At 43.0% G+C, this 18822-nt stretch overlaps 1 protein-coding gene across 5 annotated transcripts in view; it reads right to left on the bottom strand.

Moving 5' to 3' along the window:
• Positions 1–6846, bottom strand: part of AGAP1 (ArfGAP with GTPase domain, ankyrin repeat and PH domain 1) — a 403925-nt gene extending 397079 nt beyond the window's left edge. For 2 of the 5 annotated variants that reach the window (XM_068947772.1, XM_068947774.1), the window contains exon 1: positions 6543–6846. In XM_068947772.1, coding sequence (XP_068803873.1) covers positions 6543–6705 — 163 coding nt within the window. In that variant the 5' untranslated portion in view covers positions 6706–6846. The remainder of the gene's footprint in view (positions 1–6542) is intronic. The other 3 variants (XM_068947773.1, XM_009685790.2, XM_009685792.2) reach the window with 3 other exon arrangements.
• Positions 6847–18822: the final 11976 nt, after the last annotated feature.

Genomic DNA, 18822 nt, shown 5'->3' with positions numbered 1-18822 from the left:
CAGTTTGGCCTTAGCAAAGTACACTGCAGAGGAACTGATGCTACAGTGTATTTTTTCTTTTCTGTAGAGCCCAAGATCAGCCAAACAGAATCAAAGCCTGAAACTGCTGCATTGCTGAGTGCCACCTCATCTTAGGAAGTACGACTTGTTTGCCAATTTAAATAGAAATAAAAATCATGATCTGTATACACAACAGCATGAACTCTTATTTCAGCATTATTGCATGCTGCTTTAACTAATCCCCCAAAGCAAATGGTGGGAGAAGTCCTGCACACTCCTTACAAAACCTACAGTGTCACAACACATTTGTTCTGACAACGTCAGTTGATCCACAGCATGTCTCTTTCTTTGCCTCAGGAGAAGAGAAAAAAAAAAGTTATCCTCAGAAGTTAATAGTTTAAGGTTTTGCTGTTGATTTGTCACTTTTATGCACTCACTCAGTAAGCACTGGATATTTAACCATGCAGCTTTTGCACAGAATAGCAATGAAAAAAATCAATATGTACTCATAATCCAGAAGACAGAGTCATTTTCACCTGGAATAAGACAGTCCAGTAATGTAAGACACCATTACAATTGAACGAAGCTTTCAGTTTACCATCCAAGTAAACTTAGGGACAAGTATTTGAATTTCCGTGGTTATTCAAATGCTGAAGCTTACCACCTTCCTCATGAAAAAGAAATGCTTTTCCATGTTGATACTAGACATTAATACTACGAAACATACTGCACTTAGCAGACTTGTCTGTACCAAAGTCTACAGACAGGAAGACAGAATCGCAGCAAGGAAATATTTCCTTTTAGCTAGATTAATACAGAACTCGGTACAGAAAGCTGTTCATGTATAGCCACTGCAGAAAAAGGCATTAAGATAACTGTTCCAAACATGTTACATGGGCTCATACATGTAATCAAGCAGTAATCATTGTCTAAGTGTAAGTCAATACTTATTATGCATGTGCATGCTCAGAATATATCCAAATGCACCTATGCATTAGATATGGAGAAAATACTTCACTGTTCAGATTCAGTGCATCTGAATGAATCTCATTAATCCTTCATGAACTTAATTCGGTGGGGGGGGGGGGGGGGGGGGGAAGCACACGCCCAGTGTGCTCTGTTGTCACAGCATAGATGGCCATGCTGTGAGATTGTTCCCTAAACACTGCCTCCAAAAAAAAGGTTAGTCCTGAACTGAATTTTACTTTAAGAGTAGAGACTCCATCACCAAAATTTCCACATCTTAAATTAATTACTTTGTAGACCTAAAAAGAAAAAACAAAGCTATATTTTTGTTTGGTTACAAGCTGCAATGCCACAGGCTGCCTCCCAGACATTTTTAAACCTTTTCAGATCCCAAACCCATCTTAATCAGAATATCTTTGTATGTTCGGAGATTGTTTTATCACCTCAAGTCATTCAGCTTGATCCACTGCACAACGATAACACAAGTTTAAATACGGTGAGCAATATCAAGGTTCCACAATTCAATTGCCTTACGTAACACTTGTTTTTTCAGCTTTGTTCATTTTTGCTTAAGTAGCTGAACTATACCATCATTCTTTTGATGTATTTAAATAATATAATATACTCCCAACCCCAACTCCCGAAGAGCTTGACTTAATTATCTGTTTGTATACTGGAGATACAAGTCTGTTTCAGCAAAACAGGTAAGTAGGAGTAACTGGCATTCAGTTTTCAGAATGACCATATTCCTTTTCAAGTCTTACACTACAGTCAGCTTTTGCTACTTCCCATGAACTATTTGCATGCCTGCAGGAAGGCTCACATTATGAGAAGGAGGCACTTTACAGCAGTGATCCACCTTCCTCTTACCATAGAGCTGCCAAATTCAAGAAAAGTCACGTTTTCAACTAAGTGTCGATCATTCCCAGAAAGTCCAAAAAAGGCTCATCTTTGATGTGCTTGTCATTTTTCCACCATAACAAATAGGAGAAAATAGGTAGGTAAAACAGAAAAACAAACAAACAAGAACACACAGTTGTAGTCTTATATTCAACAGCAGGAATCAATGCCTTTATAATTCACTTTTCAGTATGTTCATTTTTCATGGTGAACTCCTCTGCCTCATAGCTCAGTAGCAACATAGATTTAAAAGTATTACTGTTAACAACTCCAAAACTGAGTATACCGTCTCCTATAACATGTAGTTCCCCTATACTGTTGCCCCTCTACCATGCTTGGTATCAGCATTAAAGGAGTAGCAAAGTTAGAGGACTTCAAGAAAAGAACGGTCATGACAGCTAATAAGACCAACACGGAATCTCGTATCAGTTAATGACAGCCTCTTCTAGCGCATGTGCACTCCAATGGTGTTTCCAGCTCCACCCTACGTTTTTTCATTTTCAAGAAATAGTACTTTTTAAAATGACTCAAGAAAAAAGTAAAGCAAGGTTTATATCTTCTCTCATTTTCCCCCACCCTCTCCCACAATGCATCTGGATCTTTGCACTGCCTTGAGCAAGTCTTTTCCAAGCATACAGACCTTGTCTTTTCTCTAAGACTAATATTATTTCTCAAGTTCTGAGACTGAAGGAAATTCTTAAGAGTCATAATTCCACCTAAAACTCACATTCACAAGACATTATTTTTACATCTTTGTTTTCTCCAAAAGAAAAATTAGAACAGAAATCACAAGATGCTCTGGGTCACAGTCATTCATAACCGAATACTGTTTAGTAGTGCATCCATGAGATTTAAGGCGACAAACCTTTCTTAGGGAAAAAAAAAAAATCTTTCCTATACATTAAAGAAAAGCATAGGCCAGAAACCAGGAGGAAGGAAGGAGGGAAAGTCTTGTAACTACCTGCAGGTCACACAGAAGTCAGTATCTCAGGCCTGTTTTACTAGTAGAGGATTCAGGACATGTTGCTACGTTTTCACTGCCTCTTTCCAGTTGGAGAAACATGCTCAATACCTGCAGCAGTGCTAGCTGAAGCAAAATCTGTTTTGATGGGCTGACCACCATAAAAAAAAAAAAGCAAACTATTTCACACACATCACTACCTGTATTACGTGCCTGTTAATAATAAGTAAATTAGCAACAGTGTTTTTACAGACTAAGAGCTTAAGATGACATTGACACTGTTAGATTGATTTTAAATTCCTTTATGAAGAACTAGAAATTTTCATGTTGCTTCCCTTTTTTTCTTGGTTTTGCACCATACTTAAAAGTTTTACAACAATATAATTCTAGTCTAAGTTTGGGATGATAAAAAAGATACATTCAGCCATTTCTTACCCTTATATATTTGCATGTTTGTCCTAACATCACTGTATCTTCAAAATCCAAGATGTTTTCAGCAATTTCAAGACTACAGAACTCAACTCATGTTTTTTCTCCCCATTCCTGCGCGTACTACACACTTGAAGTATGAGTTGCTGAATACTGACCAAGTATCACTATACCTGTTGGTGAAACTAAGCTCATGAAAGACAGAACATGCACAGATAAGTTGTTTGTTTTTACAATAGTTAACATTGTAAATGACATTTAAATTTGCCTGGCTATTTTATGTGATTTAATGAAAATTGAATGGAAGTGTATGTTTTTAAATTGTTGACTTTAAGACTTTAACACACAGCAAAATGCAAGTAACCAATTTTTAAATTTTTATCCAGTGTTATTAGTTCATTAGCTTTCTCCCCCCCCGAACTGCTGCACCTGATAACACATCTAATTACAAATAATAGAAGGAAAGAAGTCTTCCTGCAAAGATATCAAGGTGTCACTTTAGGAACTAATTTAGGAACTATTGGCAGTTGCTCTCTTCAGATTATATCCAACTTGTGCTAGAATATACAGAATTGTTACTGCTGAAAGACCAGTTTATTTTCATATTATTTCAGTAACCATTGGTCCAGCAATTGTGTTAAGATGTTTACTACTATAGTAGAATTGAAAGCCTGTATAGAACCAGAGTTTACATCCACAATAAAGTCCAAACAGTGTTGGGAAGCCTTTTATTAAAAAAGTTTTAAGCTAATGACGCTCTTTACTGAAAAAGAAATTCTGAGAATAAGTTAATAGTGTCTTTACTTCATTGGCATAAGCTCAAATCACTTCAGATTCCACATGCATTCTCTTCCAGATCAGCATCCTGCTCAAAAGGGGCGTGACAATATTATTCTAACAACTCAAGGAGCAGGTATTGGTTGGACCTAAGGTTAAATTAACAAGACTCTATTCTTCTCCTTAAAATTTAGTTCTCTTTCTGCTTCAAGAAACTGTTTGAGCAAAAAGTTGCTTAACATTTTCTCATGTTAGCTGCATGCCACCTACACCCCAATTTCTCACCATGAAGGAAAAGGCTGAATACATTGAACTCAAAAGGCTTTGAGATATTTAGGGAGTATTGTTAGACTGCTAAATTCCTTGTAGCTCAGATAAAAAGACTTATAGGATTTCAACAGCAGCAAAACACTATTATAAGTTATGCTATATGAAGTTACTACATAGGTTCAAAAGCTGCTACCAGTGGGAAATAGTTAGATAAAGAAGCCTTGCAAAGAATACAACTTGTAGTTGTAATCCAGAGGAACTGGATTATTTTCCCTGCTAAAATATGCCATTTTTTGAATATTCAGAGTTATCTGAAGAGCCTTGAGAACAGCGAAGACTTAAAATAAATTGTTTTTCAGGCAAATCTTTGTCATGAATCAGATCTGCTGGCTTCATGACTCAGTGTCCAATGCAAGTTAGACAGCACATTTTCTACAAATATTTTACTCACCGTCTGAACTCTGCTTTTGAAGCACATTTGCCATCCACTATTTCAGTTTTAAAGCCTTTGTGATTGATAGGCGAACAGAACTACAGGTAGGCAACAAAGCATTAATAGATGAAAAGATTAACATAAGTCACATGCCATAAAAATAACTACATACATTGCTCCATATCCTCCTCTCCCTTCAACACAAACTCCGCTGAATCAGTATGCCCTCGGCATCTTATTCAAGAAATATCATATTTATACCATGTAAATATGCATTAACTACTAATACAAAAAAAATACATACATATATATGTTCTGCTGAAGGACATTTTCCATCCTGCAGAAGTCCAAACATCAGCAGTACATGAGAAGGGAAGAGCAGTGCCCATGCTGACTCCTTCCCACAACACAGATCAATAAGTTTCCATCTCTTCAGTGGAGAGGAAAGGAGAGGAAAGCACTCCCAGGAGGGGCTCAGAAGCTGACAACCACCCACTATAATTTGAAGGAAGCAGCAAGTACCACAGAGAATACACACAAAACTCTACAGCATACTTAGTCCCCAGCAAAGCCTCTGTATCAAACTATGCCCCTTAACACGTGACAGGTGCTGCCCGCCTCAACGACTTGCTACACAGGAAACCCGAGAGGGCTCCCCCTTCCCCAAATGTAAACGCTATTAAACACCATATCTGTCGATTTAGGCTGTATTTCTGAAGAGTAAGCTGAGTAATGCAGTCCTTCAAGTTACAATATCTCAGCAGCAGCTATTCCAGCTGGACTTCAAGACATATAATTTAAGAACAAGATAAGCCAACAGAACAAGGTGGTTTTAAACAGCCCTCTATTTCAGATGCTGTACATCACACTATGCTAGCTTGAACCCTCCCCAAAATAGCAGCAGACTACTTTAAATGCAAAGGCTTACAACACAAAGCTTTATAAGCTATTAGACCAAATAATTCAAAAAAAAAAATTCATCTTAATACATACGTTCTTGGCCAAAAGTGTTTGCTCCTTTTAACTCCAAAGACAGTGAAGAAAAATATCTACAGAGTTCCCAATAGCAACAATCTTTCCTTACTATGCACTTCCTAAGAGTCTATCCATAACACTCCTTCAGGGACAGACCCATATAAGTAAACCTGGAAGCCTGCTATCTCCACACTGACACTTCACACCTGTGCCTTTACACCACTGCATAGACTATGCTCTGTAAGCCAGCTGTACATCTTGTTTACCTACTTAATACCTCTAAACCGGAACCCATACTTTAAAGGGCTGCAAGAGAAAAGGAACAGAGCAGCAAGGAAAAATATCGCTTTTTGCGAACCCTTCTAAAGGCAAGCAAGCAAGCATCATCCTTTTACCTCAACCCAGTCCTAGCTTTGCCTGTAAAGCTAGCAAGTAGCAAAAACAACTTCTCTCTGCAGCGCTGAGAGCCCCTTTCCAGCAACGCTCCCGACAAATACCTCTTGCTTGGTTATGAAGGAAATGTGCACTGAGGACCACCTTGGGCATTCAGGGCAAAGGAACAGATGGGGACTGGGCCAATGGCCCCAAACAACCGTGCCAGGTGGGAAGAAGCAGGAAAGGGGTTGGGGGGGGGGGGGTGAGAAAGAGAGAGGAAGGAGATGGAGGAAGAGAAGGCAGCCAGGAGGGCACAACAGCTGCTTCCAATGCGCCAGCGAGTGCCCTGCAGGCCAGGCAAGAGCGGGGAAAGCAAGGAGCAGCCCTCGCTCTCTGCCCCCTCTCTCGACAAGCCTCCCGGTCGCGGTGCCGGCCGAGACGCGGCCACCGGCTCACCTTCGATAGCGATGACATGTTCGCGGATCTGATTCTGCAGCACGGGCTCCTCCACGCGCTCCAGCAGCTCGTAGATGGAGTAGATGTTGGGGTGCACGGACTCGAAGCGCTGGATCTCGGCTCGGATGGCTGCCGAGTTGGCCAGCTGCTGCTGGTAGTTCATGGTGCGGCCGCTCCCCTCCTCCTCCTCCTCCGCCGCCGCCGCCACCCGCTCCTGCCCGGCGCCTTCCCCCCTCTCCCACCCGCAACGAGCAGGCCAGCGGGGGGGCGGCGGAGGCGGCGGCAGCGGCGGCGGGGAGGCAGGGCGCGCAGAAGGCGAGCCTCACGCACACGGGACCCGCCGACCCGGGGGGCCGGCAGCGCCCTTCACCTCACAGCCCGCCAAGGGGCACCGCGGCCGCCTGCCCCCCTCCCCCGCCCGCTGTCACTTCATCGCGGCGGCGGGGCAGGGGTAACTACTCAGCAGCCCGCCGGCCCCATGGAGGCGGGAGCGGGGCAGCGCCGGCGACCTCCTAACCGTCCGCCGCCGCCTCAACTCCGGAGCAACGGCCGGCTCCCGCCGCCGCCAATGGCCTCCACAGCGTCGCACCCCCGGCCCAGCCTCGTTCTCGTGCTCGGCGCCCCCGCGCGCGACGGGGGAAGGCCGCTCCGCCGTTGGGGGCAGAGATAACGGCAGCACCAACGGCCGCGCACGCGCCTCCCCCTCCCGCTCTCTCAAGCGCGCGCGCGCGCTCGCTCGCTCCGGGACGACACCCCCACCCCCACCCCCACACACACACACACCCCGCGCGCTCGCTGCTCTACCCCTTTACGTCCTTCTCGCCCGCCCGCTTCACGCTCACGCAGGCCCCGCCCCGCTGACGTCACCGCGCAGCCCTCTGGCCGCCGCGCAGCACCTTGGGAGTTGTAGTCCGCGCCGGTCGGGCGGGCGGCCTCGCCGTCGCGCGCGCCGCAGCAGCGCCGGGGCCTGCCGAGAGCGGCTCCCTGCCGGCGGCGGGGCACCGGGGGGGGGGTGTCGCCCCTCGCCCGGGTGACCCCGCGTGGGGTGACCCTGAAGCGGGGCCGGCGTCTGCCGGCGGCGTGGGCCCAGCCCTCACGCCCTTCGTAGCTGCCAGTGTTTGCCCCTGGCTGGGAGCTGAGGGGCGACCCGTAACGCAGGTCCACATCCCCCGGGGCCCGCCCAGGCCGCACGTGCCTCTTTGTAGCCTGCCGGCCCGTGGCCTGGTGCCACCGCTGGCCCACGTGGTGCCCACGGCCCTTGCCTGGCCAAACTGCGGCCCGGCGGCCTGGTGCAACCGTCAGCATCCCGGAAAGCGCCAGAATTAGAAGTTTGCTGGTTGAAGTGCACTAGCTGACTTACTAATGACCGCATTCATTGCAGTGATTGTTTCAGGGCTAACAAGGCGCTCATCTGTGCAAGTCTCCCAAGTAATTATTAGCTGCAATCCCGGCTGTGGAGTAAAGCACGTAAAATACTGTGCTGCCCTGAAAGCTGGTGGTGACCCTCACGAGAGGAAAAGCAATGTTAAAAGCAGCAGTGTTCTCAGTCAAAAAGCCCTGAATGTAATTCCATCTTAGATGAACAAATTACAGCCTAATGAAAAGTTACTGTCATTAGCATAAACAGGTATTATTACCAATACCATCTGCAAACCAGCTCTGTGCACAGAGTTAGGAATTCACCCCAGTGAATCCATTTTTCCATTCAGTATTTTACGGGTTTAAACTTCCAAGCTGCAAACTGTGCAGCATACTGTAATATGAAAAAGAGTTGAGCCTAAGGACACCCTGCTAAAGGACAGTCTCAGAAAATTGTACATATGTATTCTGCTGACAAGTGCCCCAACAGTGGATGGGATAATTTCTGTAATTATTTATTTTTCCCAAAATATTTATACAAAATATTACCATTTGAATGTAAAGCTCTGGCCTGGCACAGATGAGAAGCTGTTAAGCTCTCACAAAGTTGTTTCCTTAATGTTACTTGTGACAACGCTTTTAAAGTATTTACCTTTTTGAATAATCTTTGTCTTGATTGTTTGGTATTTGGCCATGTTAGGTCTTAAGGACAGAGGAGGTAAAGGCTTATGAAAACTGAACACATTTATCAAATTCATTGATCTACATTAAAAAATGCAAACTGCTTTGTTTTTTTTTTCCTTAAAGACGTCTTGGAAATTAATAGTGGTGCATATCATGTGATCTCTGGGGTAGAAATGGTAGTTATGCTGATGTAACTGTACTCTTAACCTAAACAGCTTAAGAGGAAAAGGCTGGTTAGTATGTATAACCCAAACAAAGCCTAGTGAGCTTGCCTGGAAGAGCAAGAATATGCAGTATCATAAAAACCAATACTTAACGGTACTGTGACCATTAGTGCTTAGTGACATAGTAGACATCTGTTCGCTGCCTTGTCTATTCACATTCTTTTGCGGATCTTCCTAGAGAAACCCTTGGTGACTAGGTAGAGCTGAATGAAGGTGACAGGGAGATCCTCCAAGTAATGGCTGCAGTGCTGTTTCTATCAGTTGCCTCTAAGTGAATTCTATCACATAACATGTGCTATTATGCCTGAGATAAGCAGTTGCCACCAATTTGTGCCGTGCACAGAGCAACTAGTACCTTATTTGCAAATAGTCCCAGTAACTCTTGGCCATTGGTCTTCTTCATGTATGGGCTTACACCAAAAAACAAATTATATAACCAGCTACAGAGGTGAAGGAAAGAGCTGTGATATGAGGTAGAGTCTTTGAGTACTCGGGCTTGTGCTACTCTGAGAACAGACACCTAATTAACAGCAAATAGCCTTCATGTTCATATTAATATGAAATGAGCTCTCTTTATGTCAGCAACCAGTAAAAGTGAGCTGACTATTTTAGTTACCAAAGGGAACTTATTTTTCCCGAGACAATTGCTTATTGCACATTTTCCTGGTCTGATTCTCTCATAGGGAACCCTTTAAATCAAGCTAAGGAATGAAAGATTTCTCAGTGCTGGCTGCTGACTGCTGCAAGGGCTGTTTTTTCACTCGTTTGGACAGTTGAGGAGGAGAGGCTAAATATGGTTGTACATGTCTAGGTCTTCTTCCCTCTTTCTTCTCAACAGGAATTGTTATAATTTTTATCAGTGTTCTTATTTTCTAATCCTAGGAAGAAATTCTTGAGTGGATAACAAGACTTGCAGGAAGAAGATAATCCCTGCTTTGACTTGTGAGTACTCTTGAGGTTATTTAATGAAGATAATAACTTGTGAAACATAAGAAGATTTTTGCCTTCAGTTGCCTTAAATTGTTTGCATAAGTTAATGGGATGTGGAAAGCTAGTAAATGAAAGCTATAATACTCTGATTTTTCTTCCCTCTGTTCTGATTTCTACTGTTCTGGCGCAGAAGAATTACATCACAGAACTTGATCTTTTCACAAAATGCCTAAGTCAACAGCAGAACAAAGAGTTAAGCAATAGCCTCTGTTACATGTGGGGTTTCCACTGCTGCCTTATGCCTTATATTATTGCAGCTCTAAAAGTGGATTCATGGTAGGCTAAGATACGGAAAACATTGCCCAGTCAGAGTAGTCTCACCTGTAAGTGGATGCAACTGCTACACACAAATAACTGGAGCATTATATAAATATAAATAACCCCATGTTAATGCAAAGCCTTTCTCTAATGCTGTGACTCATAGACTTTCTGTGAAGCTTTTGCTATCCTGATTTTTTTGCTACATAATAGCTTCCATGTAAGCTTTGTAAAATTAAAGCAAAATATAAGCTACTATTGCAGCTTACTCAGCTCCTGTAAGCAAGCCATAACAATAAGTAACATTCTCTTCTGCTTGCGGCTGAGATTAGCCTGAGATGCTGCTTGTGATGCACAGAGCAATGCTGATCTCCTAGCTATTAGACTCTGTTACAGGGAGTCTGCACTTCAGAAGTGCCCCATCATCCTTTAATGTGAATTGGCAAAGGGAATGACTTTGGCAGCACTGCTGTGAGCCATTAAAGAATCTAGATTTGTTTTTATTTGGTCTGGGACATGGCTAGCTTGGGCGCTTTACAGCTTTTCTGGGCCTGTTTTATCAAAGGCTGGATGACCACTAAAGTTGGTGCTCATCTCTGAATCTCTGGAGGTCACAAAACCTGGACTATTTTTACGAGTGTAGAAGGGCTGATGTGCTTTGAAGTGAAGCGCACAGAGTAAGCACAACCCCAGTATAGGTTAGCTTTCTGTTGCTGGAAGCAGGGCAGCACTCGATTTTCCTTTCGGCAGCGAGCTTCCTGCTGCACCGCGCTCCCAGAGTGGATTCTGTGGTTGGTTGTGTACTAAGGTGCCATCTGTGCCAGCCTCCTACTCCTCCTCCCTATCTGACAAATCCATTCATTGCCGTGACTACAAAAAGCTAAATTGGATGATTTAATTATGATTTCAATATTGCTGTTCCTTGAAGGTATTCAGTAACTGGGAAGCAGCACTGAATCAACATCTCAAACAGCTCTAGCTCCCAGCAGATGACTATGCCCAACCAGTTCCTGCTTTTCCTGGGAAATAATCTACCCGCTATGACCTAAATATACAAAAAGTGTAGGAAAGAAATCTGAGGCTATGCAATTGGTGAACTTGAACTTTTGACATCTGGACAATTAAATTGTGTTTTTGGAACTGAGCCTCAACACATGGTGCTGAAAACTAGCAGCAGAGTTAGACCTTAATGGAAATGATTGTAGAAGACTTCCACAGAGGAGTTACAGATGAGGTTACAGATGAGGTTCACAATCCAAGCAGCTGATGTACAGATCTTGGAAATGGAGAACTCCCATGGAATTTCATTTAAACACTTACTGTTGCTTCCCTCTAATGCTTTGTTGCAACATGGTGAAACATGCTTTCCTGACTGCTGAAATGGGAATTAGGCAGGACTAGCTTTTAGTTACTAAATCAGTAGCTGAAATGTTATTTGAAATGATACTTCAAAAAAAAAAAAAAGAGTTGAAGCATCCTATCCTAATCAGTGACAGCATTTAATATAAGTACACTTAAATATCACAGATAGATAACTAGGCACAGAGGTTCACTTGCAGACCTAGTAGAAAAGAGATTAACTGAGAAAACTGAGAACCTAAGGATTCTGTGCTCCCGGATCATCCAAGGGAGGAAGAAGTAGCTGAGCACCATAAACAATATTTCACTTAACCTGGTCTGTCTCGCTGCTTGTTCATGATCTTGTACCCTAGCTGTTCACGTGACCACTGTTGGTATGAGCAGTGTTGTGTTTAATGTGCGGGGTGTGTCTGGAAAAATACAGGAAATAATGTTAGAGATGCATCTTCGTGCCTACAACCACTGACATCACCATGCAGACTGAAAACAAATCCATATGGAAACAACTATGGAAACATCAAGTTTTCCTGAATTACTTTTGTCATGTTCTGCACTGAAATGTCAGAATATAAACTTAAATAGGTTAAGCTCCCTGTGGTGATGAATTGGGATGAAATTCTCTTATATTACTGGGGAAGGATTTGGGTCAGTCAGTTACTATCACAGAGTGATTAGATTGCTCAAGAGGCTTTGAAACAAATGTAACTAATAAATTAACCTCATTCATGGAGTGTGAAATCTGTTCTCCCAGAAATGCGAGCTAGCTCAAACGGTATTAATTATGGGGTAGCAACAATAAGCAGTTGTTGAAGTTTTAGTTCATTCTTCAGTGTTCTTGTGATACCTGAGAAAATTATATTCTGTGCCAAATCTGCTTGAAAAAATGTGAGATGGCAAAAGCAACCAGAAATTCTGAAGGTGAGAGCACGAATCAAATTCCCTGCAATTTCAAACAACTCTACTTTAAGGGACTTCTGCTCAGAAATAAACCATATACTAGCATTCTGCTGCAGAGCAAAGAGTTAGCAGTAGCAGTATGCGTTCACCATGTGGGGAAAGGTGTCCTGGAGTCAACGCTTGATTCTAGACCCAGAAATTTAGATTTTCGCTAATCTGCAGTTTTCTGAAATGTTAAAAGGAGCCATCACTTCAACTGCTCAAGTTTTGGCTTCTTGTTAATTAAAGTCTCACTGTAAAACTATTTACAGTATTTACAGATCTACAGAACTATCATCTTCATTAAACCAAAGACATCGATCAAATCTGGAGTTGTACTAGAGCTGTAATTAGGCTGATAATTGTCTATTCTCTCGTCTTAAAACAGGGACTTAAAATGTTTGCCGAGAAAATAAATGTCATCTTCAGATAAAGAAAGAAAGAAGGCCTTAAGTCCTAAGTTCTGCCTGGGCTACCCAAAGCTTAAACAGCTTCGTTTTAGCACAGACTTAAAGTACATGCAGTAAAGACTTGTTCAATTGCAGTTTATGTGCCCAGTGGTGTTGGTACCCCTGAGTCAGGGCCCCGTTAACATCCTGAATTTTATACCAGGGTTGATCCAGTGACAGCCTCCTATCCCTACTCCTGGATACTCAGCACTTTATTGAGCTCTTATTGTAGCTAAATATGATTACATTGAAAGTGTCTCTGGGCTTATTGCTGTTGTCACTTTCCTGACAGAGAATCAATATTTGATTCATCACATAATTCCATGTTAAGCTCAGATCTGGGTTCAGCTGTGGTACGTTGACAGGGCTTTAAACGTTAGGGAAAAAAAGCACTGTTGTTACCTTTGAACTTTCAGACATGTGGTATTGATTTCATACAAAAAATCTACAGGAGAGGTCACTCTGTACTATAGTTCAAACTAATACATTAGAACAATTACCTCAGTTTAGAGTTACATTACCTGCATAATGCTGTAACATCCCATGACAAGGAATGAAGAAACAGGGTAAGAAGTGGATATAGAAAGTCAAAACAACTAGGTCAGGCAAACTGTGGCCAGGACCCTATGCTTCAAGGAGCCGTAGGTAACTATCAAGGAAAATCATGTTCCCAGGACTGTCCCAATGAGATGTACCTGTTGCTGAGGCACTAAGCTTGCTTTGTCATTGCACGTTTAAAGAGCAGTAGGGATCTTCCTGTTGTGAGAGGGGCAGTGGCCTACCCTTGCCCTTCCCTGTCCCCCTTCTGAAAGGAAGGTAGCAAAGGAGTTTTCACAGGTATTGTGCTGCCAGAAACGTTCCCTGCAGTCTGAAGGCAAGACAGAGATCAGAACTATGAAATCTCTTGCTGTTGAAGACCCTCTGAGACTTATTTTAAGAGCATGACATTATGCAAGTGGCTTACCTAGCATCCCCTAACATGGCACCAAGGTAGCAGATTGCATAGCACTTTGAAATATACAGCTGCAGAACACAGCTATGCATCACAACACTTGTCTGGTAAGAAACCAAAACCTTTCCTTTGGTATCACAGGGAGGGGAGTGAGCCACTATTAATCAGTGAAGGGATGCAAAGTAGCATGAAAGCAAAGCTGAGAACTGCAGTCGGGGTGGTCATGGTCCTTCCCTACATTTCAGACGAGAACTCTTGTTCTTCTTGCCCTAGACACGTGTGTGCTGTGGCAGGGAACGTGCTGCTTGTGAATACTAATATCAGAAAAGCAGGCTGCAGTAGACTGTAGCTTGGGAAGGGAATAGCAGGCACTTGGCTGTAGCTGTGCAACAGGCTTCATGGCCAAGAAGAGTGCTGTCAGGCAATGCCAAATTCCACAGGAAGACATGGCAGGTGAGCAGCGTTGCTCACTTCAGAACTTGTGCTCTCAGGATGGCTACAGACTTGCAGCGGTAACATCCGGAGTTCAGCCCTGCTGCTTGTTGCAAGCAGGTCTGGCCCTGTACCAAGGACAGTATTTCTAAGTATGGAGTTTATTCCTCCTGGATATGTATTTGACAAGAGCGTAACTTGAAATTGCTTTTCTTTGGAACTTTGTCCTTCAAAATCAGTAATATTTACTTGGTACCATAACTCCAGCCCTTTGGCTTTCCCAGGTGAGAAGTTTCTCCGTGGAATGACTTGCATGCCGTAGCAGCAAAGAATCCGCCCCTCGCCCCCAACAGGCAGTGTCCCTCACTGGTGCACTGTGCCAGAATGGGGGTCTCCAAAATGCCATCAGCTGTCATCTAGAACGTGGTCATCATGAACACTGATGGGATTTGCTGTGTGTCTGCCTTCTTTGATAACACCGACAACAACTCACCTTTTTGCAGTGAAGGGCTGTCATAGTATAGACAGGGCTCCTCTGGCCTGCTTCACTGCACAGTGGTCTGCAGAAAGAGCCAGGGAAGAATTCCCTGGAGAGGGTCACTGCTACTGTGTGTCACCTTATATGCCCCCTTCAGTAGCTGTAGCTTTTTCATAAATATGTAATGAAATCCCACAGGTTATTTATGTAGGACCAAGGAAGGGCTCTTGGCATATTTCCACCTTCACATTTTACTTATGGTTTGCCCAGGTTTGTCTGACCTAGTTCTGTGCATAAGCTGGGCTTAACAGTAGAGTCCTGGAAATGTTCCCAGCTGTTAAAGCCAAGCTATTCCTTCTGCAGTGATTATTGTAGTTCAAAAGCCCTTCACCAGCTATGTATCATAACATTAACATAAAAAACATGTTCTCTGTGATTCTAAGCTTCTTATGGTGGCAGGACTTATATTCAATGTCACATGGCACTATGGGACCTGCTCATCCGTTGCTTGCCACTAGGTACATACTGAACTGGAAAATGTCTTTCCTGTGTACCCATTACAGCACTGTTATCACAGGATAAAATGAAGTGCTGGATTGTTTTTGTAAAGCTGGGTGTGATTTTTCATTCCACTGCAACTTCCCATCATTTGCAAAAAAGAATTTGGGAACAAGTATAATAACTTGCAACTTGATACCCAATAGTAATTCGAACATCATGAGGCTCTTGGAGAGCGCTGAGCAATTATTACAGCCAGGGAGGATTATTAGCACTAAACATCTAGCCAAGAAGTAACCCTTATTTGAACTAGGGGTACCTAAATCATACTTATTATATCTGAAGCATGTAGATAACATAGTAAATAAATCTCCTGTTTTCTATGTACCGTTAGCTTCATCCAGAAATGCTTTGGAGTTGCCCAAATCTCATCAGCTTCCATGAGCCACTTAGCATGAATTTGCTGGGACAGGAAGTTAAAACTTCCCAAAGGGACATCAGGTCCTAAACTTTCAAAGAGAAAGTATCATTCTTAACTCCCAAGGAACTGATCATCCCTAGTGTTTCGTTTAAAATGCAGATTTCCATGATAACGCTTGCTGTTAGGAATATATAACCAGCAACTCAAAAATTTGGACTTGATCCCACTTAATAGTTGAACGCTGTCTCAGTATACCAGTTAGTACATGTATCCGTAGCAGAGCTAGATAAAGCATACATTGCAGTAGGAGACTACTGTAAAACCTATTGATTCTCCTGCTTTATAAATAGCCAGAGGTTTGCTACTAGAATTCCACTGTAACAAACACTCATGCGCTTAAATTAGTAACTGACATGTGAATTGTAGAGGAACCTCATTCTGGTATTGCAGTTCCTGAGATGGTTCCTCTGAGACTTCCTGGAATAGAAATGTGCCAGCTGTGCTTGCTCCCAGTTCGCCAGCGACCGTGGAGCGAACACCACACGAGCTGCTAAAGAGCTCAGACTGGGAGCTGCTGAGTACCTGCCCTGCTGAGGAAGGATTTACTGAAATGTTGCAGTTCTGGGAGGGTGGTTTGCTCCTGTGCAAGGTGCACAACCTGAGGTATATGCCTGATATCACTGAAGACCAACTCAATCAACATAGTCCTCCAGCAGAAGCCCAAAATCCTGGGTAAGGAATGCTTTTTCACGTGATTTGCTGGTCTCATGAACAGCTGTGCCTGCTCCTTCCCTCTTAGGGTGGAAGTGACTACTTTAGAAGTGATAATGAATCCTCCCTGGCATGGGTTATAACCTTTTCTTCAAAACAAACGACATATTTTCTTTTATGTCCTCATTTAGCCCCTCTGTGGCAGAACTGTCTACTTGCTGATCTTTAGCCCACATACAACCGCTGAAGCAAGCTGTAGGATGAGGTTTTAAAGGCTAACATTACAAATGATTAACTATGATACAGCTTTTTTGCTGAGAGGGTCTGAGTCCTGGCCCCGCTGCTTTCCATTGCAGAGTACCCAGGGGCACCAGAAATGGACTTTTCAGCAGAGATGCCCTGTGTAAAATGGAGTTGTCTTACTGTCTGGTAGTAGGAAGGCAAATAATACGGACAGTGTTGCGGGTGTGCTTAGGAGGGGAAGAAGATCTTGTGCCCAGGTCCTGTATGCATGTTAAAGGGAGACAAACTCACTGGAAGGAAAACCTTGAAGGGAAATGAAAGAGTTTGAAAAATAAGTAGGGTCAGGGCCTTAAGGAGCTCTTACTGTTCAGAAAAACTAGCATCAGCTCTACACTGAAACAGCTGAAGAAGGAAGCTTCCAAAAGCTGGACACTGCTCATATACACAGTTTCAGTAACTGTTTACAATAATCAGATGACAGCTCATGTCTGGACTAAAGTGAATGCAATAAAATCAGAATGTCTAACGTGAATGTCTGCTGGAGAACATTTCCTCTACATTGTAGAGGCTGCTTAGATCCTTTCCATTGCCCTTGAGTTATTTGCAAAGTTTGCCTCAGCTTTCCTGACACCTGGAGAGGAAAGGCCTCGTCCCCTTGGCCGCCATCTAAAGGTGGAGAGTGTGTTCAAAAGAGAGGTCAAGTGTGTTTTCAGTAGCTTCAGAAGAGGACTTGGGTATTTTATGCACAAGAATTGAGTTAAAGCCAAAAGACTGAAGTGTGATATCCCTCAAAGAAAGCTAAGTTGTTACTTTTAGAGCAGATTACATAGATCCTGTGGCTCTATCCTGTCCTTGAAGTGTTCTTAAGGCAGCAAACTACCACATGCCAGCAGTGTGGAACAAGTTGGTTTCAGACAGCATGGAAAGCTGAAAGACCTCAAAGCTTAGCCTGCGTCTTATCTTGTCCACAGGATTAACTTGTGTCACTACTTTGAAATGCAAGACCCTAGATAAAATGCAAACTTAGATCTCCTTGAACTCAGCTGGCTTGAGGTAGCTACAGACATGATGGACCTACATTTTGCAGGGAGGGGGGCTAGGATGCAGACATGTCTCTACCCTTTGTTCGAAGTTCAATATAGAGTGCAACAAGCTGCTGTTGACCCATGTCTTAAGCGCCAAAAACAGTGGAGTCTTGGCATTAGTTTCTGGAATAGTGGGCTGGATGAAATGAGATGAAAGCATGTCTTGGGTTGTTATTCGTTCCTTTTTCAGTTGTCTCAGTTGTTTCAGTGTGACTAAGTCATTAACCTTCGGCCCTCCATTGAGTTTGATGACCTGTGTGGGAAGTGTTTAAAGCTACCACTACATACTCCTTAGGGCTTGAGAAAGGGCTGCAAAGTCTTGGCTCAGAAGGGCTTATAGTCAAATCAGCTATCATAAAATTAGGTCATAAGAAAGCAAGTGAAAAATTTCTACTGTGGTCTCCAATAGCAGCACTTTAGGCATACTGTCTCGAGAACCATAAACACTTACTTGTGACTGTATCTATTCACTATTTGATTTGAAAAAAAAGTGTAGTAGTCTTTTAAACATTCACTGACCCATTTTTAGGGGTCTTGTAGTGTTAAACTATACATGCATAAGGGACCTGGGATAAAGTACTCTCAAAGCTGAGATAGCTATTATAACAGCGGCTCTGATTCTAAGACTGGAAAATGGGACAAAAAACTCAGTGCACAGACAGCTGACAAACACATGTGCGCATCTGCTGGAGCTATGCATGTGAAAATAGACCTGGAAATGCTATTGTCTTGCAGAACATGAAATCTGGGTGGCCAATGGTTATCTAACACGGAATACTTGGCAGAAGTCTCTAAAACTAACTTCAACGCTATGTTTCATTCTTTAAGGGTCATCAGTTTAATTGGGAGTTAATACTTTTGTTAAAAGTATCGTGCTCAAGAGGACAAAAATGTTACTGCTTCCTAGCAATAGCATAACTCTTACTGGTGCAACTCATGGTCTGTGGGAATAATCGAGGGTAACATCTCTATCAAGTGCTTCAGAATGCTGCTTATGAATGCGAACCTAAATTGTATATATCCAGAACTCAATGGCTCTCACAACTGAATAGTCTTCTGACTTCAGGCAAGAGTATATTCCAAGGGTACCAGTCCAGCTCTTAAATTTCATTTTCTAATGCCAGTCTGAATACTTTATGTGGATAGAAGCCATTAATTTCATGACCTGACACCCCATGTTTGGGAGACGGGTCAAATTTCT

This window comes from Struthio camelus, chromosome 6 (assembly GCF_040807025.1).
Source record: "Struthio camelus isolate bStrCam1 chromosome 6, bStrCam1.hap1, whole genome shotgun sequence".
In the NCBI taxonomy this organism is placed as follows: domain Eukaryota; kingdom Metazoa; phylum Chordata; class Aves; order Struthioniformes; family Struthionidae; genus Struthio; species Struthio camelus.
The sequence above is the reverse complement of the archived record's forward strand: the minus strand, read 5'-3'. Positions and strand labels throughout refer to the sequence as shown.